This window comes from Thunnus maccoyii, chromosome 14 (assembly GCF_910596095.1).
Source record: "Thunnus maccoyii chromosome 14, fThuMac1.1, whole genome shotgun sequence".
Lineage (NCBI taxonomy): Eukaryota > Metazoa > Chordata > Actinopteri > Scombriformes > Scombridae > Thunnus > Thunnus maccoyii.
The window spans coordinates 11,868,139-11,891,313 of NC_056546.1; the positions used below are offsets into that span (position 1 = coordinate 11,868,139).

Genomic DNA, 23,175 nt, shown 5'->3' on the forward strand with positions numbered 1-23,175 from the left:
CATTGTTGTCTTTGACTGCACAGGATTCAGTATTTCATTGTGTTTTTCTTTACAGAGGTGATGCAAGCCAGAGGACAGATGTCTAAAGGAGAGAGAGCTACGGACCATTTTTTCACCAAGGTTTGCCTGAGATCAAATGCATATCAAAACACAGTTAAAATCTACCATCTGATAAGGAATCCCTAACATTGATTTAGCCCATCCAATTTCCTTTTTCCCAATGCCATTTTCTTTCTTCTTCTTAGCCTTTTTTACTTATTTCATTTATGTTATCTAATTAGTTTTGTTAAATGGTTGCCATGGGCAACCCCTCTAAGTACAACCCTTTGTGGCTGTGTAATTTATTTAACTATTTTAGAAAGCCATGTGGGTGTGTCGATTGCCATCAGGACATTGATTAAAGCTTCCCACACAGTTCTGCCTCTAAGGAGGCAGCGAATGAAAAGGGTTTATTTTTCATTGATGGGACCCCCTGAGTCAGACCCAGTCAGCCAAGACCGTGAACAGTCATGCCTCAGATCTCTACACTCCACATCTCCCACTCAACAACCTCACTCACACAACCACACATCTCTGTCTGTCTGTCCATCTGTCTGTTAATTTCTGGTGCTTCATAAGAAGAGCTAATAGAGTACAAATGTTTAACGCCTTTTCCTCTTAGATCCTTGTTGGATCCATCATTACAAACTCATGTTAAACAGGCAGGCGCTGCTCGACGCCATAAAACAAAAATTCTAGTCATGATCGCAAGACGTTTAAAACATTTCTGGCTGAGTTGCAGGGAAATGTCTTTAAGAACAAGTGGTAAACAAGACTTGAATTATTCATTTGGTGTAATGGTGTTGCCATAAAAAATGTGTCTTTAAATTAAATGTAAATGAGATATAGCTTCAATGAAGCACTGCAACAAACAGGCACAGAATGTATTTGATGTTGCGGTGTAAAAAATGTTTTATGACACTTTGATGGTTCATATTTGAAATAATAGCCAACAAGAATGTTTTAAGAATTTAAATTTTTTCCCCGAAAGAGAAATATGGCAAAGGTAATCTGAGACTTATTTTCATTTAAGGAAATATACACATTGATTTCAAAAGTGACCAGTGGCCTTTACCCCTTCTACAGGTTGTCCTTCCTCTCTTGGAACAATATGTGAAAAGCCACCGTCTGTATTTCCTGTCCATTTCTCTCTGCTCAAATGTTAATAGAAGCCATGCCTCTAAAAGGGAAAAGGAGATGATTTCAAGGTATGTGTCATGCCCAACAAAACATACAGCATACAGGACATACAGCTAATTCAACTAGCACTATTTTAAAATGTATTATTCTCTTGCACATCATATTATTATGGGACAATTCCTCTTGATATGTTTTGCATAGTAATTAAACATTTTTATTTTATTCAAGGGTTTTCACAGAGGATGGCTTGATTGTTCTGTGCTCTTGTTCTCCTGATTTTGTGTCCCTTAATTACTTTGCCACTCTCTCCTGATTACTTCTTTTGTCTTTTCTCCTCACATCCAGCCTCTTTTGTAAGCTTACATCTCTAGTAAGACACAGGATCTCACTCTTTGGTAAGAATAGTGTGGAGATAAAGCTTATTTAGACATTAATTCTTCCCACTTGCTTGGTTATTTGTTGCTACCTTGGCTTGCACTTTTGTTGCTGACTATTATATTGGTTTAATGTAATTTTTTTTCTCTCTCTGCATACCTAAGATGCAGTAATTGTTGGATTTCATCTAATTCTTTGAGTGTGCTTATGCCTATTCTGTAGTTGCATGTGTTTTTGTCTGCATATGTGTGCTCATAGTTTGAATTTAATGTGTATGTGGGTGTGTTTCCCAGGAAACGAAGCCTCATCAGTTGCAAGCTGCCTCCACGTTCTGGCCCAGGCTCTTGATGCCAGGTAGCTAGATGGCACTAAAGTCACACTCTGCCTAAATCGATCTCCTCGCTCTGCCCGTGGTCACAACAGTGTCACACCACCATGTCTGAGGATGAGATGACTGGTGTAATTGATCCACTGATACACTGATGCTATCTAATTGTGGTTGATATCCCTTTTACTCCCTGAAGACAATGCCTCTGAAGCATGACAGTAGAAGTAGAATCTTGGCTCTGCAGAGGTTGATGTCATTTTGAATTGTCTGCCATGTTGATTACTGATTTAGTCCACCTAACTAGTTTTATTATAGCTAGCCAAAAGAGACACTGCATGACACCTTCAGATTTTAATTTTATACATAACATAGCTACTTCTACAGTATCTATTTTTATTAAAAAAAAAAATCAGTTATTCATTTTTTCAATAACATATACAGTTGTCTAGACATTTTTACAACCAGACTAATTAATTTTTCCACCCTTTGGCCCTAGGACACTGATGAAATCAGCCCCAGAGTCGATCCAGGCGGCCATGCATTCATTCTTCGAGACAGCTGCAGCTGATCTGGAGATGACTGTGGAAAACCTTTCTGTGACCTTGGTCTCTTTGCCTCAGAGTAGAGGTCAACAGGCGAGAGGAGTGGGAAAGGTTCTCAGCTACACAACCTCCACCCTTCTCCCCACCCTCACCTCCCTCTTTCAGCATCTTGGAAATCAAAAATATGGAGTGGACCTCTTGGGTAAGAGTTACCTCAGTATAGGCCACTGTCTAGGGAGAATATTAATGTGGTATGCATTTGTAAATTGTTCAAGTGTCTACTGCCACTGCTCTGTTCAGAGATAAATTAGTTCCTAAATGTCATGCATATCTCCTAGTATTTCAGCCACTGAACTATGAAAATTCAGAATATAAAATGTATTATGAAGGTTGTAAAATATTCTAAAATAAATGTGTGACTTTGTATCTCCTGGTGAATATATGTTATATTTTCCTACTTTGCCCTAAAATACACAATTACAAATGTAGCCCATTTCCATACCTTCATGTATCAGCTCACAATAGCAAATTTTCAACCACTGCCATATGTGTTTCCAGTGGTCTTGTTTGTTTCCCTCCATATGCTAAGGAGCAGGTTGAACAGCTGGTTTCCACACCCCTGAAATCACACAGGGACACCCTCCCCTCAACTTTGTACCTTCCACATCTTTGAAACCAGGTCTCATTAAGTGTCTCAGTCATGGCCACAGAGCAGCAGGAGCATATTGTCTCCCTTACTAATATTGTGACCTTACAGGAATCATTCTCAGAAGCTATCTAGCTAGTCCATTTCTTTTTGTTTATATGCTATCAGCTTCTGAGAGAAACCTTACAAGGATGTCATCTCTATGTATCACCTTGTCTTTCCAGTGGGCAGTATTCAGGTGTCCTGTTACAGGATCCTCAACAGCCTTTACTCTATTGGCACCACCGGCAGCATCTACATGGAGGGGTATTGCCTATATTGCAAAGACATTTCAGTTTCAGAATGTGCTGATGACAGTAATGTCTTCTTTTAATCATGGTTTTTCTCCATTTAACATTGATACTGTTATTTTTCTCATGTAAGCTTTCAATTAAAAAAATGACTTCTTAAATGTTACCTTAATACTGTGTGTATATACAATACGTAGAAATTATTAAAATTATATAAATTAACACTCATTGATTATACATTATTGTTGGCTATTAATAAATGTAATAAGGCTAAGGAAAGATAAGAAAATATTTGAACCTGTGAGACAAAATTAAGCAGCTGGCAAATAAACTCTGAAATGTGTGATAACATTAGGACAGCAGTCAGTCTCATGCCTGTATAACAGTGAGTTTCCATTCAGGCAGAGGCCAGCAGCAGGTGCTTGTGTAGCAGCCCTGACTGGAGCTTTTCCTGTATGTTTCCTGGAGCCAGCCCTCAACCAAAACAACCCTTATTCCATCTATAACACCATGAGTGCTACTGAGAGAGAAGGTAATAAGCATACAAATGCACAACTGAGTAGACACTGTTCCTTTCAACCATATTTTGTCATTTTATTTTTTTGGTCTCCCTGAACATTTCACACCTCTCTTATCTTATCCCTCTCTTTTCTATGTGTCATTTTCCATATCTGCTTCTGCTAGAAATGGAGCTGCAGGATCAGGTGGAAGACATGTTTCCCCTCCTGCCTTCTCTGGAACAAGCTTTGGGAGAAGTGGAGGAGTTGGCAGGTGCTGGAGCCGGAGCTTGCCAGGCCCACTACATCCATATCACGGAGGTCACCTTGCCCATGCTGTGCAGTTACATTTCCCATTGGTGGCACTGGGGCCCCGAGGGCCAGCGAGACAACCCAATCTGCAGCTCTGTCATTCCTCAGCATGGGAGTGACTTACTTGGCAACATCCTCCGTATCGTCCACAACCATGTGGGTGCTAGCCATTGTGAATGGATGAAACAGCTGGCAGGTATTGTGGTCACATACAATTCTGTTCGTGTTGTGTCTATATATGTATATATTTCTTTATTCCACATCAGTTATGCCTTTCATTCTCCTTTTTCCTCACTATTAACAATCATATCAATATGACTGTCAGTTATACAGTACCAGTCAAAAGTTTGGACACACTTTTTCATTCAAAGGAATGGGAAGATGTGCCCAAACTTTTGACTGGTACTGTATATCTCAGTTTTTTCTCAGCCAATCATATGTAAAGCCCGTGGTGAGCTGTTAAAGAGCCACTTCCTGCCACTGATGGAGAAGTTGAGGAAGAGGGCAGAATGTGTGTTGCTAGAGGAGGAGCAGATGAAAGCCGAAAGGTGTGATACCTCTGAAGCAGAGCTGCAAATACAGGAGAAGTTCACAGTGCTGGTGCGAGACCTCTATGCCTTCTATCCCCTTCTCATCCCATTTGTGGATTCTAATCGGTAAGTCATACCATCGAAGAGCTTGGATATGAAGCTTATTTTCTGAGAACTTTACTAAATTTTATATTATATACCACATTTCACCCCACTAGAGGCTGGTAATCATCTTGTCCTTCACAAAACTTTTGAACATAAAATTTCCATCAATGTCAGCTGAAATGGTATAACATTTAGAAAAAATATATCTTCATGATTTAGTTTCTTACTCAAAGTTCCACTTTTTTTCTGGAACTATCAATGAACCATCAACCCTGGGTGAGTTGTAATTACTGAAAAAGATAGAAAAAATATATGTAGAAAAAAGTAGTTTTTTACAAAATGAGACATGTGGCAATGAGTGATTATTTTAGTTATTATTTGAGGCCTATGTTGATCTTCACAGCTGTACATTCTGTGATGATAATGTGATGTATTTTGGACTATCTGTCTCAGAGCCAGCTGGCAGAAAGAGTCAAACCCTGAGGCTGAGCAGCTGTTCAGCATGGTGGCAGAGGTCTTTATATTCTGGGCCAAATCTCATGTGAGGATGACATGTAATATTGTTTTTATCATTCTTCTCATGCCAATAAGCGAACTTCTACTTTATCCTATGAATCATGTCATTTTTTTTGCATCTGTGTTTCCTACAACAGACTTTCAAATGGGAGGAACAGAACTATGTGATCCAAAACGAAATCAACAACTTGGCTTTCTTGGTCAACAGTGACAAAATGTCCAAGGTCAGCCAAATTCATTTGTTGACCTCATGACCTCTCTTTGCATCATAGATATTATTAGTAGTTGTATGGTAGTCATAAAATGTTTGTTTGCAGTTGTCAGTTTAGTCCGACAAATGTTCATTTATCTTAATGGCTTCTCAATACTCAGTTTGACCATGAGAAGAGGAGGACGAAGAGAAAGGGAGATCGTTATTCCACACACACCTCTCTCATTGTTGCTTCCATGAAGAGAGTGCTCCCTATGGGACTCAGGGTTTGTTTTCCAGGAGACCAGAGTCTTATCATGTTGGCTAAGAACAGCTTCACTCAGGTTGGTTGGAAATGTAGACAATACCATCATAAGTGTAGTCCCCATGACAGAAGCTTTTAAAATATGAATCATCGTATTTCTTTGATAATCTGCAGTGTGTTATGATTAACTGGGTTCCCACAGGTCCTTGAAATCCTTGAAAGTTTGTGAATTTGAGAAGAAAAAAAAAATCAAGGCCTTGAAAGTTTTTGAAAGCAAACATAAAAAGACATAGGTCATTGAAAGCGCTTGAATGTATATATTTTGTGCAAGAATAAAATATTGTTTGCTATGCTGTGTTAGAGAAGGCAAGAGATTAATTAGAGAGAGTAATAACCCTGGATCTGTGTCTCAAACTATGCCGTGTTGGGTCCTTGAATTTGAGGGAATCTGGCCTGGGAAGTCCTTGAAAAGTCCTTGAATTTGATGTTTAAGTAGGTGTGGGAACCCTGGATTAAGATATCCCTGTTGTATAGATGTAATACTGACCCTTCTTTACTTTTCACAGAAGAACACTGAAGATGAGATTCGGGAGCATGTTTTTAAATGCCTTTTACATCTTCACAGTCAGGTAAAGACTCCCTGCATTTTTTTGTTGTTTTAAACTTTTATATAGTACAGTATTATTCAAATGTTTCATATGACTAAGATAATCTGTTGTAATACAGTACATTTTTGGGGTTTTATTTCTTTGGGTTGGAAAAAAAGATTCTTCAGTCTATCCACATTCGGAGCAGAAATTAAGTGCAAATGAAATGAAAAGGAAGATATATTGTGGTTGTATGACTTCCTGTTCTGGATTATTCTTAGTTGAAGTATGAATGAAGTGCATATTGTTTCTACAGTCTGCATATTCATTGACATGCCTGAGCACGTGTGACTTTTAATTAAGACAACAAGTGTATGTTAAATCAAACTGAAGAACACTCTTGTAGCCTGTAAAATCCAAAGCTGTGATATAATTACAGTACTGTACAGAATATGCATGCAGTATTACTAAATTCATGAGTCAGTGATAAATATGTTTATTCATAAGCCAAGGATGAAAAATGCACAAATATTGCTTCATTATTAGCATTTTTTTTAAATAGAAATCATATTTTTGCACAGATGTTGCTCCTTTCTTGTTGGCAAAGAAATAGTCTGCAGTCAGCCTGTATTGTTGTTGGGAGTATGACAATTCAAGTAAATAAAATAGCAATAGGTAAAGCAAGATTCAGGACAACAACTTGATTCCTTAATAATGTTCATTACCTATTTTAGACCAAAGCTCCTTCATTCAGTCTTTCATGTGTTTTGACCTGTTTAAAGTGCTTGCTTTGAACAGCTAATTCTCTTTTCTCATTGTCATAAACCTCATTTCGCCCTCAGGATCGAGGGCCTCTTGAGCAGCACCTCTTTCTAAAAATACTTTTAATTGAATGGTTGAAATAATAGCACTTTTGAACAAAATAAATAAATGTGCCATTCTTATTTCTCTTTAAAGACGTCAAAGTGCTTGCAGCGGGAAACTCTTTATTCAGAACACCCGAACCAGCAAGGGGTCACCACTGACGCCCAGAGGACTGTAGACAGGATACTGGAAATTGCTCGAGTTCTTCATTACCTGGACCAGGTGAGCTTTAAAAGAGAAAGAAGCATTATCTGCTGTATCTGGTTATTCATTCAGAAATATTCAATTTCAAATCCACCAAAAATGTGTACTTACTACTACAGTTTACTGACACCAGTAAACTGTAGTAAACTGCAGTAAAGTGACAAGAATAGTGTCAAGAAGACATTTTGTGGGCCAAACATTCAATTTGATTTCCGCTGACCAAGGGGCTAACGTCTAGCTAGCCCTCTGCTAATATTAATGGAGATAAAATAATTTAATTGTGTGTGTTATCAGACCAAATGGATCAAATTCTCATAGTGAAACAAGTCATTTCGTGGGTGTTGTGTGACGCTCAAAACAATAGCTACCGTTTTACAGCCGCAACATTAGCGATGGACTAGGCTATGGTGGAGCCTGTGACGTAAGCACGTGTTGACAGTGTTTTTGTAATTACTCTCACCGCCAGAAGGGAGACAAAAGTCCCACACTCCATCTGTAACATTTGTTAGTTTTTTTAATATATATTTTTTTGGGTATTTTATTAGCTAGGGACAGTAGAGAGAGATGACATGAAATGAGGTGGGAGATGACATGCAACAAAGGTCCGTCGCCAGACTTTAACTGTGGACGTCGCGGTTATGTGTCATGGGTCTTAACCAGGCTACTGGGGGGGCGCCTGTTGTGAGCTTTTATTTTGAATTTTCTGTGTGTGTATAACCTTCCTGAGAGCCGTCTTGATGTGAAGTCCTTGCTGGGAAATTGATAAAGACGATTCTGAGCAGAGAAACATGAATAATGAAGTGAAGATTCTTCTAATAGTGAAAAAAAGTGTTGCTGAATTGTTGTTCTCATCTAATTTCAGCTCCGCCGGCATTAATTCATTTCTAAGAGTTGTCATAGGACTATGTTAGAATTTGCTTCCTTTTCAGCTGTTGGATATTACAAGGTGTGGAGGCTAATGATAAGAAACATGTCCTTATTCCAAACATAAATTTATTTTCAGTATATTACATCCGAGAAAGTAATGCCTGCAGTGCTAATGCATGATAAATGCAAGACAAATGCATGAATGTGAACGTCTGCAATGAACTGAAACCACTTATGTCATTGGAGGTTCATGTGCAATGCATTGTTGCATTTATCTATCTCTGATTTTGGGTTCAGGTGGAACATCCACAGAGAAATAAAAAACCTGCGTGGCACAAGGTCCTATCCAAGCAGAGAAAACGAGCAGTGGTGGCCTGTCTAAGGATGGCTCCCCTCTACAACTTACCCAGGTACAAACACGTTACGTATATACAGATGCTTTGGACCCACAAAATCACTGTTAATACTCAGGTTAATTGCTTATTAAATATTAGTAATATTCACTTTGCACTCTTGCCTTGCCGTGGGGAGATAATGATCCAGTGATGGGTAGGTTTTAGTGTAGATGATTGTATTGGAAGTAGTCTTCTCAGTCCTCTGAAATTGTGAAGGAATAAAAGAGGTGGTAAAAATAATGAAATTAAGGTTAATCATCAAGTTAACCTTTAAGTGATACGGTTTTTAAATTGCTGTAATTTTGTTGATACATTAGCTGAAGGCTTTAATTTGATCTGCTGATAGGAACAAACCATAATTTAATATCACACATTAAAATTGATTCTTCACCCAAGAAAGAACTTTTTTTGCAGTGAAAATGTATGAACGTATACAGTAGCACCATAAGACCACACACCTATTTAGGTATGTAAATGGCAGCTCTGCATCATACAGGAGACACTACTGTGATGAAAAGGTAATGTAAATCAGTCACAAGCATGTCATGTCCAAAGGGAGCTAACATATTTGCATATGAAAGGCCTCTGACTGTATGCGGTTTGTAGGTGATGTAGAAACATTAATTTGGTGTTTGTGTGTTGTGAATTATAGCTGTAGTGTAGCACTCTTAAGTCTCTGGTGGATGTAACAATCATCACCTCAGATAAACATAAGAGGCCTTGATAAATGATTTATAATGGGCCTATTCTGTGCTTTATTATGGTTTATTAATTTTCTTCTATGCTACCTGTTTTTTAATCTCTTTTTTGCATTTGTGTAATGCAGATAAGACAAAATCAAATCTCTTGTTGTCTCTTCACCCTCCCATCTCCCTTCTCAGGCACAGAGTGATCAACCTGTTCCTCCAAGGCTATAATAAATCTTGGATATCAGCTGAGGACCACAGTTTTGAGGAGGAGCTTGTGGAAGATTTAGCTGTGAGTGGAAAAGGATAAAATAATTCTATAAAACTTTTGCATTATTCATGTTTTTTAACCTATGAATAGGACAAATATGGTAAAAAATTGCTTTTGATGCTTATTTATTGTCCCTTTAAATTTGTTTTGCAGGCTATGAAGTTTAATGTATTACCAGACCAAATCACACCACATTATAGGCAAGAGATGAGTACTAATGTAGTGTTGTGCCCATTCAATCCACACCCACCTCTGTTCAGAACCAGCTGTCTGTCTGAGCTTCTGAGGACAGCAACTGACCAAACTGTCTCCACCAGACTGACTGATCGTAGAAATGTACTGAACAAAAATAATTTGAGAAATCATCTTTTTTATTTATTGATTCATTGATTTTATTTACCGGGTGGGTTCGGGGAATCAGCCTACAGTGAAACCAGCAAGCTCATAGCTACGCTGGAAAACATTCAGGCCTGTGACTGTGTGTTCATGTTGTGTATGTTTGTGTATATAGTGTGTGTTTGCCAGAGAACAAACCTGCAGTGTATAAATGTTAGTCAGCCACCAGAAACTTTGGATAGCTGGTGTGTGACAATTTTTAAGAGCACACATTAGTGTCTTTACTCTCTCTTCGGACTGCAGAAGGGAGGAGTGATGGAGCTGTGTGGAGGCGACAGAGAGGAAGAAAGGGATGTGAAAGAAGGTGCCAAACCAATCGATCCCCTCCTACAACTCATTACACTCTTCAGTCGAAGCGCCCTGACAGAAAGGAGGTGTGTGTGTGTGTGTGTGTGTGTGTATGTGTGTGTATTCATTATAAAAAATCACATGCAGCAGAAACCCCCCATTCTACTTTTATTACTACTCAGACCCATCATCAAGTGTGATTTTTTTTTTTTTTTTTTCTGCCCAACATCCATTTTTCTCTGAAACTCTTTTTCTGAAACCTTTTAATATGTTTCAGTTGTCTCTAGGTTGACCTTGCAGAACATATTTTTTTTAGTAGAAATTTTAAAAATGGAAATTGTGGTAATATTCCTGCAGTATTCCAATAATGTTGTAACCCATTTTTTTAGGTTATTCATCGACACTCATTGTTGTGATACCTCTTTTGACCTAATGCTTAAGCTATTTGTCAAACAAACTTGTGAATATGTATTCTTATAGCATCATGCACCTTACATGCCGCCTGAGAGCATAACATTAAATTTACCGTGTCATTATAAAGACATCACAGGTGGGAGTGGAAGAGCACTTGCACTTGCACTGTCACACCAAAGATATCAAATATGATCACATCGGCCAGACTCCAGTCGCACCGGTGTGATAAATAAAAATGTTCAGTGCCACATGGCAGGCTTGTGAAAAATGGTCACACTCTGCTATAGATCCACACACTGCCTAGGAGCGTTTTGAGGCGGTGCTGCATTCAACTACTGTATATAATCAAGGGGGATCACGTTAAAGCACTATGAATGGGTCTGGTGAGGACCCGCTACAGATCGGCCCAGATCCTGTCATTGATTAGCCGGCTGTTTTTAGCATGCTGTATCTGTTAATTATTTTACATGTACTGATATTATCTCATCTGTCTTCCCTGTTCACAGGGAGCTTGGAAATGACCATCTGTATAACTCCTACGCTGCTATTATGGCCAAGGTAAATGTGAGAGTGATGTCATTGGTAGTACCTAAATATTAGTGAATGTGTTCAACTCATGTATGAAATCATTTAAATTGTGCATTATTTTAAAGGGGTTATATAATAATGGTCCTGGTTCTGGAGGACAGAGGAGTGCTCAGTAGGGGGGAAGAAAATACTTACTAAAAAGTACTTATATTTTGCAAACTCTGCTACAAAGGTTGCTTTGGGTTGATGGTGAGTTTCCAGCATTTGACAGCAATAAACACTGAAGACACCTGTACTGAACATACTGCTTTCATGTTTTTGCTTTTATTCTTTGTGCCAAAGGTAATATATAAGAAAAACAGTTGAGTTGAACTCAGAGGACTTGGTTTTACAATCCTGTGTTGTTGTAATCAGCAATCATTCCCTCAGTGGGGGTAGGGGTAAACGCTTCATTGGTCTCATCAGGTGGGTACCGTCCTTCTTTGGTGTTTCGTTAATATGCCCACGCAGCAACAGAACTTCAGGAGGATCAGTGAAGTCCGGGTTCTGTCAATGATTCAGTCCTGTTTATGCGGACTGTAAATCAGCCCGTTTGTTGTGCTTCAGTTGCTAGATCGGAGTACTTCAGCTTTTTGCGTTCATATGCTTCACCAACTGCATCCTTCCATGGCACCGTCAGGTCTATGATGAACAGGGCCTTTTGTGAGTCTCACCACAGGATCAGGTCCATTCTGAGACTGGTTGTAATAATCTCTGGTGGAAAGGTGTGCTTCTAGTCTAGATCAACCTTCATCTTCCAACCCCAGGCTGTATCTAGTGGGCGTGATTCTTTTATTGCTGAAGGACCTGGTGAAAAGATGCCTGAATTAGTGAATCAGTGAAAAGGTGTGTTTGTAGGTTTTGTATCTCCATAGTGATTCATTTTCTCCCCTTTTTTTAATGGCCTTGTTTGTACATTTGCTCTCCCAGAGTTGTCACACAGAGGATGATGACGATGAACAACAGGAAGTGGAAAGCTTTGAAGTGAGTAAATGGGTTCTATTGAAATTGATGTTTAGTGCTTCTTCCATACAGTTTTTAATCTTGATTGGATTTACTTTTTTCAAATTAATTTTTTCCATTGCAATAATAATAATAATACATATAAGAATCAGTAATATTTGAGACATTTTAGTTGTATTTAATGAATAAAAAGTATTAACAACTTAGACAACTCAAACTAAAACAAATGAATAATAAAAAGCTAATAAAATGTATTATTTGAAACAATGATTGTCCTGTTTGTGTCTCAGGAGAAGGAGATTGAGAAACAGAAGTTGCTGTACCAGCAGGCCAGGCTGCATCATCGTGGAGCTTCTGAGATGGTCCTGCAAACCATCAGCGCGAGCAAAGGTAGGAAAAGTTAACTACTGAAGTAAATTTCTGATATTAAGGTTTGTGTGTGGCTTAGTTGATTGGTATTGTTTCTTTAGATGAGCCGGTTGTAAGCGACTTCATGACTCCCTGTCTCAGTAGCTGAGATTAAAGTGAAGCTTTTCTTTGTGATTCAGTTCATGTTCAGTTTCCCGAGATGAAACAGATGAACAGAGATTAGCCGTCGGTGTGATTCGCCCCTGCTTTCAAATATGTATCGTGTAGCAGTCATGTAATATTTGAGTCATTTTGAATCAGACTGTATGTCCTCTGATTGTGATTAATTTCACATCCCATCAGGGGCCATGGGCTCCATGATTGCCCCTACACTGAAGCTGGGTATTGCTGTTCTCAATGGAGGGAATGCCACTGTTCAACAGGTACTGCTTTAGTGTCTCCCCAAAAGCCGTTCATGGTTGGATCCATAAAATAGGTTTGAATAGTCATTGTATCTTTGACATTAGCCATTTCTCCCTTTCAGAGAGGGACCAGAGATTTTAAGAGATTCATGGAATAAAAGATTATTATAATTAACACAGATAAAATAAAGTAGAGGTAAGATTAGATCAGGTGACACTAAGAAAAAACGTTATTGCAGCAGCTAGATTAAAATGCTTGATTAACTGCACGCAATTGGAAAAATATGAAATATGAGTGCAGTAATTCTTCATATAAAAACACAAAGCACAAATATTAAAACTAGAAATATTAGAGCTGTGAAATATAATATTCATTGAATGGTTGTGGACTGTGGAAGAAGTGGGCTACTGTTGCAGCAGCTACAAAACAAATGTGATGATATTAGTTTTCAAGTCATGGTGACACTTAACGTGTTAACTCTCTACAGATCCCATCACTACAAGACTATTTTTATTAGTCTTTATTTCTATGAAAGGCCCTTTCTTCAGCATCTGGAGTGTTTCCCTATTCAGAACATATCACTTTTAATAAAATAGTAATTTGAAGCAAATCTGCTTCAGATGAGATCCTCCTGCATTTATCATATCAACCTTGTCTTTGATGCTTTTGTGTGATAGAAAATGCTGATTTATCTGAGAGAGAAGCGAGATGTTGGCTTCTTTCAGAGCACGGCTGGACTCATACGGTCATGTAGGTGAGTGAATATAGGAAAATTCCCTGACAAGTCCTTTCAAATGTCAAGAAGGCTGACAGGCTTCACATTCTGATAGATAAAAAATGGTAAGAGCGCAAAAGCTTTGCTTATCCTTTTGTATATGTGTGTGTGTGTGTGTGTGTCTATCCAGCGTTCTAGATCTGAATGCATTTGAGAGGCAGAACAAAGCAGAAGGATTAGGCATGGCCATGGACGAGAGCTCAGGTACTGTATTCATATGGAAATAAAAAAGAGCTATTTCTGTGAAGCCATGTCATAGCAGTAGAGCCAACTGAGAGATCCTTGGCCACGAACATACTCTAAATTCACACTCTAAATTCCTTTTATTTTGCCTTTCGCAGTTTTGAATGTTATGAACTGCTGTCTCCCTTCTCTCCATTGTGGCCTGATTTCTCTGTTCTCTTTCTATGGTCTCTCATTCATTCTGTCAAACCACTCCTTACAGTATTACTCCTTCCCTTTGACCTTGCCCTTCATCCATTTATTTCTTGCCATTTTCTGCCCGTCTTTTTTCCCAGGAGAGAAGGTGATGCCTGATAAAGACCTAACCTGTGACCTATTCCGTTTTCTACAGCTGCTCTGTGAAGGACACAACTCAGGTTATTTGTCCTGTGCAGAATCCACTTACACACTGTGACAAAGTTCACATAAAGTATATTAATGTCTCCAAAATAAAGGATCATTTATAACACATACTTAAAGGAAATAGCCTTTGTGTTTCTTTTTTTTTGCCACATTTAAATTATGGTAATGGAAGCTTAGCATTGATTTGTAATTGCTGTGCAACAAATTGCTTTGGGCTCTAGTTGAAGTCCATTTTACAATTCAATTGTCCACGCCAGATAAAATACATTACAAAGCTCCTTCAACATGCTCATACTTTTTTATATGTGTTAGATTTCCAGAATTACTTGAGAACACAGACAGGCAACAACACGACTGTCAACATCATTATATCCACTGTGGACTATTTACTAAGAGTACAGGTAAGCATAAAATGACAAGTCTTCCTTTGTGATATCAGACAAAACCAACCAAACCAAACTACAGTAGTACACAGCTGTTCCAGTTATTGTTTGGAAATATTTGTATGACCATTATGGTTTGATGATCACTGCAAACCTTAACTGGGCTACAGTGTGGATAGAGTTAAACCTGCCATCAGATCAATTATCTACATAAATTCTTAAATTCATCATGATGTAATCATAACATTACATTTAGTCTTTTATTGATCACAGTGATACTTCATTAGTTTAATTAGGCCAATGAACATACTGATACATTTTTTTCCTATGCAATACTGTAGGAATCAATCAGTGACTTCTACTGGTACTACTCAGGGAAGGATGTGATTGATGTACATGGCCAACACAACTTCTCCAAGGCGATAGACGTGGCTAAGCAGGTCTTCAACACGCTCACTGAGTACATACAGGTTAGTAAGTTTCCATTCCCTCTAGGTATAACAACATCTGCCTTGTGGCTTTTACTAGTTGAGATGTTTCTTGAAATTAAAGTGAAACAGTTCACATTATCAATGTTTGCATTAAGGGCCCATGTACTGGAAACCAGCAGAGTCTAGCTCACAGTCGGCTGTGGGATGCGGTGGTGGGTTTTCTTCATGTGTTTGCTCACATGCAGATGAAGCTCTCTCAGGTATAGAACATTGATTCAATGACATTTAATTAACTTTGTTCCCTGTTGCTAGAGGTGATAGTGAAGGGTTTCTACCCCAGCCCCCCTTATTTTTTGTCTGCTAGCTGTGTTGATAGAAAACTTTTATTGTTAATGTATTGTTGCTCCTGTTATAAACTGCTCTGATAATGTGTCCTGTAAATGTGTAAAATTTAAGATGTGAAATGAATTGTCACTATGTAAAAAATGTAACTGTAAATATCTGTTCTTAAATACAGGATTCAAGGCAAATTGAGCTCCTGAAAGAGCTCATGGATTTACAAAAAGACATGGTTGTGTTTTTGCTTTCCATGTTAGAGGGTAAATTTTCCACATATACAGCTGTTTCACAATTTATGATCATAAATGAGTAACAACTAAATTAAATTATCATTAATCCTGAAATGTATTTCTCTGCTTGGCTCTCTTCCCTGCAGGTAATGTCGTCAATGGAACAATTGGAAAGCAGATGGTGGATATGTTGGTGGAATCATCAGGCAATGTGGAAATGATCCTCAAGTTTTTTGACATGTTCCTCAAACTTAAAGACCTCACCTCCTCAGATGCCTTCAAGGAGTACGACCCTGATCGTAAAGGATATGTCTCCAGGAAGGACTTCCAGAAAGCCATGGAGAACTGCAAGCGTTTTTCTCAAGACGAGACTCATTTCCTCCTGTCCTGCATGGACACCGACGATAGTGAAATCCTGGATTATGAGGCCTTTGTGGATCGCTTCCATGAGCCGGCCAAAGACATCGGTTTCAGTATCGCTGTTCTCCTCACCAATTTGTCTGAACATATGCCCAACGATTCAAGACTAAGGACATTCTTGGAACTGGCAGAGTGTATCTTGACTTACTTCCAGCCCTATCTGGGATGTATTGAGATCCTTGGCAGTGGGAAGCGGATTGAACGTGTCTATTTTGAGATCAGTGAATCCAGCCGCACACAATGGGAGAAGCCTCAGGTCAAGGAGTCCAAGAGACAGTTCATTTTTGATGTGGTCAATGAAGGTGGAGAGAAAGAAAAAATGGAAATGTTTGTCAATTTCTGTGAGGACACCATCTTTGAGATGCAGCTCGCAGCCCAGATATCTGGCTCTGACTCTGGAGAGCGATATGCTGGAAAAGGAGCAGAGGAAAACAAGAGTGAAGAGGAAGACCTGGACAAAAAGGGAAGGTTTTTCATGTATCATTGGTGGTTATTGCTGACATCTCTACTTTCTGTCAAAAACCTGAAGGCACTGATGAAAATGACTCTGAAGGATATCCTCATGTCAGCTCTTTTCTTCCTCAGATTCATTTTAATGGCTGTGGTACGGTGTATTTGTTTTGTTGTTCGCAGCATCATATATGTACTGTACATAGCCTTTGTCAGTGGCGGGCTCATAGAGGGAGCCAAAAGGATGAGAATATCGGACTTGCTCGGTGGTATCCTTGAGCCAACGCTTGATGAGGTCATGGAGGTGCCAAGTGTTGTGGAGCAACTGAGGAAGTACTCAGCCAGTTTCTCCTCACAGAGAGAATTGAGGGAGATCCGGCAGGTGACCTCCCCCAGGGGGGTGGATGTACTGACAGACATATTTGGCCTCAAAGTGAAGAAGGAGGGAGGTCAATACAGACTTATAACAGGGGATCTCACTGCCAGTCTGACTGACCTGTTCAACACAACTTCCAAAACAATTAACACCACTTTTTCGGATAAACATCAGGGGATGGTATGGATTCATTTGTGTCTGTGGATAATATTTGACAATCAATATGCTGTATTTCTCACTGTTTTTTTTTTGTTACGTCTAATTTTCTTAATTTTGTACAGCTTTGATGCTGTGCTGATTCAAATTAATTTTTAATTTCCTTGATTTTACGGCCTGCAGTCCAAGGCTCACATCACCACAGAAGAAAAAGGGGACGAGAAGATGTCTGAATTAGAGAATGCAGAGTGAGTCAGTCTCTTGTGCATTCTTGGTCTAAAACCAATAAAAAATATGTTAAATACGTCAAATTAAGCACAGAGGTGTTGATGTCACGCTTCATCGCAAAACAAACACTAAAAAACTAAAAAAAAGTCTGATTTCATGATCTCAGATATTCTCTTTTCAAAATGAGGCTCTCTAACCTTCCCTCTGTTTGTGTTGGGGCTATTTTCAGGGGGAAGGGATCTCAGGAAAAAGTTGGGAAGGAGAAAGCAAAGGCAGAACGGAGAGCCAGGAGATGCTCTAAGTCAGAGGAACCAGGGAGCCAACATTCTGCCCTCTGGGAAATGATAAGCACTCATAACAAGAGCCTGCTGGTAATATACAAATACACTAATGCATACAAATACTGACACAGATAAGGATGTACAATTACAGTACATCCACTTCAATTTGCATGCTCAGATATAAACATATACAGGTAGAAAACACCTTAATGTTTTTGTCCCCTTTTTATCCAGAGCTACTTTGCAAGGATTTTTTATAATATGCGCCTGCTGGCTCTATTCGTCACCTTTGCAATCAACTTCATCCTCCTCTTCTACAAGGTGAGAGTGCGCGTGTGAAATAAATTCTAAAGTACTAAATTGCTTCACTTGGAAAGGTTAAAAAGCCTTTATTGTTAGGTTAATTGTAGAATCATAATCATGCTGCATATAGATTCCCTTGAGACTGTATAACTATTCAAAAGCAAAGGTTTAACTAAAGTGAGAGTATTCCTAGATAAGATAAAAGATAACTTTTGTTCCCAGGTGGCATCATTGCCCACACCACAAGAAGAGGAAGGATTTCTCACATCTGTTTACAGCGAGGACTCCGCTACTGAAGACGACAACGAGGGCAGAGTTTATTTTGTGCTGGAGGAGAGCAGTGGATACATGGAGCCATCTCTACATTTCCTGGCTGTCGCACACACACTTATCTCCTTCTGTTGTATTATCGGTTACTACTACCTCAAGGTATATCGGCTTGAACATGTAATTTTGCAGATATGAAATGAAACCACTTACATTTTCCATTTCATTTCAGTCCATCATATACTGTAGATTTACAGTATATTTTAAAAAATCGCTGACTAATCGAGAATAGTGCACATTGTGTACAAAGATGGGCTTTGACCCAACAGCGATCTGTCTATTCAAAGAGACAAATGATGTGACTGGCAGGTACCACTGGTGATCTTCAAACGTGAGAAGGAAGTGGCCCGAAGACTGGAGTTTGACGGGCTGTATGTGACAGAGCAGCCCCCTGAGGAGGACATCAAAGGCCAATGGGATCGACTGGTCATTAACACACCGTATGTTCATTGCTACATAATCAACTGGGCTGATGTCATATTTGAATCACCATTTTAATAAATTCAAATAATGTTTTTCATACTAACATGCTCATACAAGTATGTTACATGTATCATGTTTTATACGTAAGGTTTTATAAATTCGCTGCTGGCACCTATTTATAGTCAGTACATGTTGCTACACAAGTTTTTCACTCAGTTATGTTTCTGTTTCAATAGTTTCATTACTATTTTCCATATTAATATTTTTTGATACTATTTGTTGTTCTTTTCAGATCATTTCCTAGTAATTACTGGGATAAATTTGTAAAGAGGAAGGTAAGATCTCCTGAGAAACTGTTATTCTGCACGGCAAAAATATTATGCATACTATTCTAAGTGTGCTTATGCTTGTATGTAATTGTGTGCATATTTCACTCAGTGACACTGCATTAAGAAACTAACTGAAATTTAATGAACCGTTTAATGGCAGGTGTAATTATTCTGCTATCAGGTACCAAATGATTTTATTGTCTCCAGAGAGAGATAGTGCAATACTTTCAGCTTCCTCATTTAGATGAACTCTCCTGTAATGAAGGGAAATTAATTCTTTTTTGCTTTAAGAAACTCTTTGGTCAATTTTTTTTTATAAGGAGATCTTAGTTGACTTGGAGAATGTTCAACTAAATGAAAGAGAAAAAATCTGGATAATTTGTTGTAGGAAAAATGAATCAAAGGTTTGTTAAAATAAACTAAAATTTTACTAGTTCAGCGATCAATTAATCAGGACAATTGGGACCAGCTATTAAAATCCTTTAGTCTTCAGATCTTCACAAGCAGCAACTCTCTTCTACTCCTCAAATAAAAGGCATCAGAGTAGCAGCTCACAGTATGCACCTTCACCAGAGGACACTGGCTGGAAAGAATATCAGCCAACACTTTCAAATTATATTGCTACTGTATTTAAGGGGCACTTTTGCAACTTTCTTTTTCATCTTGATAACTTGATACATAAAGCATAGAAATACGCTGTTAATTTGTAGAGTAATTTAAAAGTGAGGTAAAATAGCTTGTTATTGCCACAAACACCTGCATTAGAAGGAGTGAAAGTTGCCATTAAGCCCATAATGTCCTTTGAAAGAAATATATTGACTTTCGAGACAATTTGGCAGAGATTTTTTTTGCCACAGGGGAGGCCACTTGGTCTATATAAAGTATGTCTGGCACTACCCCATTACATTTAATACTCTGTATTGCATCATTTTAAAAGCCTGCAGTAAAACAGATGGTACAATATAATGCTTTAAAGTGCTTCTGGGAATCCACTTTTGAGTTTGGAGGTTGTACAGTAGATGTTACTTATAAGTGCTTATGTTTGTGACAAAATGGGCCATGTGATAAAACTAGACTTTGTTTGGCTCTTATTTTAAGTTTATAAGTAAATTGACAAAGCCACAACAGTACAATAAAGACAATCTGCATTTGTTAAATAATTGATATTTTAAATATTTACTAGCCAAGGTTTACTGTACACAACACACATGTTTTAGTTGGAAGATAAAGAGCAAAATATAAGCCTACATAAATATTATTTATATAAGTTTGCAGTCAATGAAAATAACATGGACCAGAGTTACCATCAATTACTGACACAGGTTGTTCAGAGGAATTCAAACAGTAATCTCTTCTCCTTCGTCATCCAGATGAAAAGACTAAAAACTGTTGTTTCAGTCAGTGTGTGTGAACTTGTCTTCTTACTCTGTCAGGTGATGGACAAGTATGGTGAGTTTTATGGCTGCGAGAAGATCAGTGAACTCCTGGGTCTGGACCAGGCTGCTTTAGACTTCAGCTCTGAGAGAAAAGACAGGCTCAAGAGAGAAACTGCCTGGAGTGCTCTGTGAGTAGATAAAAGATAAATTAAAAAAAAACCCAAGTCTTTGAAATTCTGCATTCATAAAAAGTATCCATGGAAAACTGCAGCTATTTAGTCATTTATTTTGCATTGAATGCTGTTTCTCTCTGCTTGTTTTTCATACAGTTAAGTTTAACACATCACAAATCGAAGGACGAGATCTTCAAAAAATGATCATTTGTGTTTTTATTTCAGTATGTTGAGCATCTGGCTGTACACAAAGCAAATTGCAGTGATGATAATCATGTGGCATACTGTGTCTCTCTGGAAAATAGCTGCAATAATGTTTGTATACAGGCAACTTAAAAGAGAAATGTTCATAAAAGGAAATCAATACAGCAAATTCTGTAATACCTTTCATTAGTAGAGGTGAATGGGAACCTCACATGGCCCCTCCAATGAACATCAACAAGATGGGCTTATTTACTATGTCGAGCTCTTGTCTGGGCCTTGTTAGTTACACCTTGAAATAACATTTCAGACGATCGCTTCGCTGCTGTCATCATTAATAGCCTATGTCATTATTAATAGCCATTTCACTAATATGTGTATGTGTTTGTGAGGTTGTATGTTTGTGTGTGTAACCATAGCAAGGGTGGCCAGACAAAAGAAGGTCCTAGAACATTATGTTGTACTTGAGGAAGAACAGGACATTCTGCAATGAAGTCACATTAACAGACAGGCTCTTTCAGAAAAGACGTTGTAGCAACACGGGTCTGATTTTAGCCATGAACATTTTGACCTTATTCTCTAGGTTTTTGTCATCATGTATCTTTCTGATAATGCGTTTTTTTTTTTTTCAGATTTAACTCCATTGACATGAAGTACCAGGTCTGGAAACTAGGAGTTGTATTCACTGATAATGTAAGTCCAGTTGGCAAAATATTCTCTAATAATTTATGGCTTAGCTTAGAGTCTTTGTATATGCCCTCATGTTCGTACAAAGCCAAGATAAATGTGGTACTTCCTGCAATTTATGTTAAAAGATAATGTAATATGACTGAGCAGTGTGTGTAAAACATATCTAATATTTTATGACTCGTCTCTCATTTGTTTGATCTCTTGTCCTGCTGTTGATTTTGTTTGATACAATTGCGCATGCTGCAGAAGTGACGATGGTAATATCCTGTGATTCTGCCTTATCTAAAATACACATTTGTCTCTCTATCTGATCTTGTAATCTATATTGCCTGTTTTTTTATGTGTATGTGCTTGTGTGTGTGCTTGCAGTTCTTCTTGTACTTGGCCTGGTATATGGCCATGTCGGTTTTGGGTCATTATAACAACTTCTTCTTCGCTGCCCACCTTTTGGATATCGCCATGGGCTTTAAGACACTTCGTACCATCCTTTCCTCTGTAACACACAACGGAAAACAGGTGTGTGTGTGCTTGCGTGTGTGTGTGTGTGTCAGTCTGTCTTTATTCCTCTATCCATCTGTCTTACAAGCATATGATGTTTGCTCTCACGCTGTAGGCTGTTACTGGGGGGGGTTCTCTGAGATGAAGAAGTGTATTAAAGCTCATCTGTCTCTGTCTTGCCATGTGTAATTATGTGTGTGTCTGTCAGTTGGTCCTGACTGTGGGCCTGTTGGCGGTTGTGGTGTATCTCTACACTGTCGTGGCCTTCAACTTCTTCCGGAAGTTTTACAACAAAAGTGACGATAAGGACACCCAAGATATGAAGTGCAATGACATGCTTACTGTGAGTTAAATTAGCATATTGGCACACAGACATATATACTCAAGCACATACACATAGTAATCTCCATCTCTATCTATCTCTATCTCTCTATATTTATCTTTCTAACACAAACACAGCCACATACCTAATTTTCTCTCTTCTCGGATCGAGAAGGTGGAGGAGGATTCTGACAGTGATCCGTATTGTTGAAGTGAGAACAGCCTCTCGTCTAACCCTTCCACTGCTTTTCCATAAAATGATGGACGCATGGATAGAAAACAGCCCCTCAATCCTCAGCATAGCTCTTTGTTTGGCCGTTCACAACATTAACACCCGCCTGCTCTATTCTAATGTGGACTCCACTGTCACTCACGCAAGCAGGCGGATGGGCAGCGATAGCATTTGAATAAAACCCTACTATTATAGGAGGCAGGTGGTATTACAGTAAATCCTCAGTCACACCTCATTGTGTTATTGTTTATGCTTGACTTTGAGCAGCACTTTAGCAACAGTGATTTTCAATACCTTTCACATCATTACAACACCACAACAACAATTTTCCAGACAAGTACAATTCAAAATGGCAAAAATATTTATCTGAAAATAACAAAAAGACATTTCACTCTCTACTGACATTTCAGTCTACTCCTGAACTTACAAAAAATAAGCACCAGTTTCATATATTGAATTTTCCTTGAAACTTTATCAGCCAGTACAGCAGTCAATGTTTATTTTGTTTTGTTCAAGTTTCTGGTGGAAAACATCATCCTTGGCACTTAAAAGCACAGTAAAGTCCCTGCTAGCAACTTGACTGTTAATTATTCTTGCCTC

General features: G+C 38.5%; 1 protein-coding gene across 10 annotated transcripts in view; it reads left to right on the plus strand.

Moving 5' to 3' along the window:
- The window catches only part of LOC121911630 (ryanodine receptor 2-like), a 189,332-nt gene that overhangs the window by 37,771 nt on the left and 128,386 nt on the right, over positions 1-23,175 (plus strand). For all 10 annotated transcript variants that reach the window (XM_042433296.1, XM_042433290.1, XM_042433297.1 and 7 more), the window contains exons 61-99: positions 56-120; positions 1,126-1,247; positions 1,525-1,574; positions 1,848-1,908; positions 2,379-2,626; positions 3,295-3,376; positions 3,762-3,892; positions 4,045-4,365; positions 4,588-4,825; positions 5,258-5,345; positions 5,458-5,544; positions 5,693-5,854; positions 6,342-6,404; positions 7,320-7,448; positions 8,595-8,707; positions 9,574-9,670; positions 10,289-10,419; positions 11,254-11,305; positions 12,245-12,298; positions 12,568-12,667; positions 12,989-13,068; positions 13,726-13,802; positions 13,954-14,027; positions 14,342-14,422; positions 14,721-14,809; positions 15,133-15,261; positions 15,378-15,482; positions 15,740-15,821; positions 15,938-17,217; positions 17,377-17,441; positions 17,651-17,792; positions 17,937-18,023; positions 18,228-18,434; positions 18,642-18,772; positions 19,048-19,090; positions 20,518-20,648; positions 21,467-21,527; positions 21,894-22,040; positions 22,231-22,365. In XM_042433296.1, the coding sequence (XP_042289230.1) occupies positions 56-120; positions 1,126-1,247; positions 1,525-1,574; positions 1,848-1,908; positions 2,379-2,626; positions 3,295-3,376; positions 3,762-3,892; positions 4,045-4,365; positions 4,588-4,825; positions 5,258-5,345; positions 5,458-5,544; positions 5,693-5,854; positions 6,342-6,404; positions 7,320-7,448; positions 8,595-8,707; positions 9,574-9,670; positions 10,289-10,419; positions 11,254-11,305; positions 12,245-12,298; positions 12,568-12,667; positions 12,989-13,068; positions 13,726-13,802; positions 13,954-14,027; positions 14,342-14,422; positions 14,721-14,809; positions 15,133-15,261; positions 15,378-15,482; positions 15,740-15,821; positions 15,938-17,217; positions 17,377-17,441; positions 17,651-17,792; positions 17,937-18,023; positions 18,228-18,434; positions 18,642-18,772; positions 19,048-19,090; positions 20,518-20,648; positions 21,467-21,527; positions 21,894-22,040; positions 22,231-22,365 (5,540 nt within the window). The remainder of the gene's footprint in view (positions 1-55; positions 121-1,125; positions 1,248-1,524; positions 1,575-1,847; positions 1,909-2,378; positions 2,627-3,294; positions 3,377-3,761; positions 3,893-4,044; positions 4,366-4,587; positions 4,826-5,257; positions 5,346-5,457; positions 5,545-5,692; positions 5,855-6,341; positions 6,405-7,319; positions 7,449-8,594; positions 8,708-9,573; positions 9,671-10,288; positions 10,420-11,253; positions 11,306-12,244; positions 12,299-12,567; positions 12,668-12,988; positions 13,069-13,725; positions 13,803-13,953; positions 14,028-14,341; positions 14,423-14,720; positions 14,810-15,132; positions 15,262-15,377; positions 15,483-15,739; positions 15,822-15,937; positions 17,218-17,376; positions 17,442-17,650; positions 17,793-17,936; positions 18,024-18,227; positions 18,435-18,641; positions 18,773-19,047; positions 19,091-20,517; positions 20,649-21,466; positions 21,528-21,893; positions 22,041-22,230; positions 22,366-23,175) is intronic.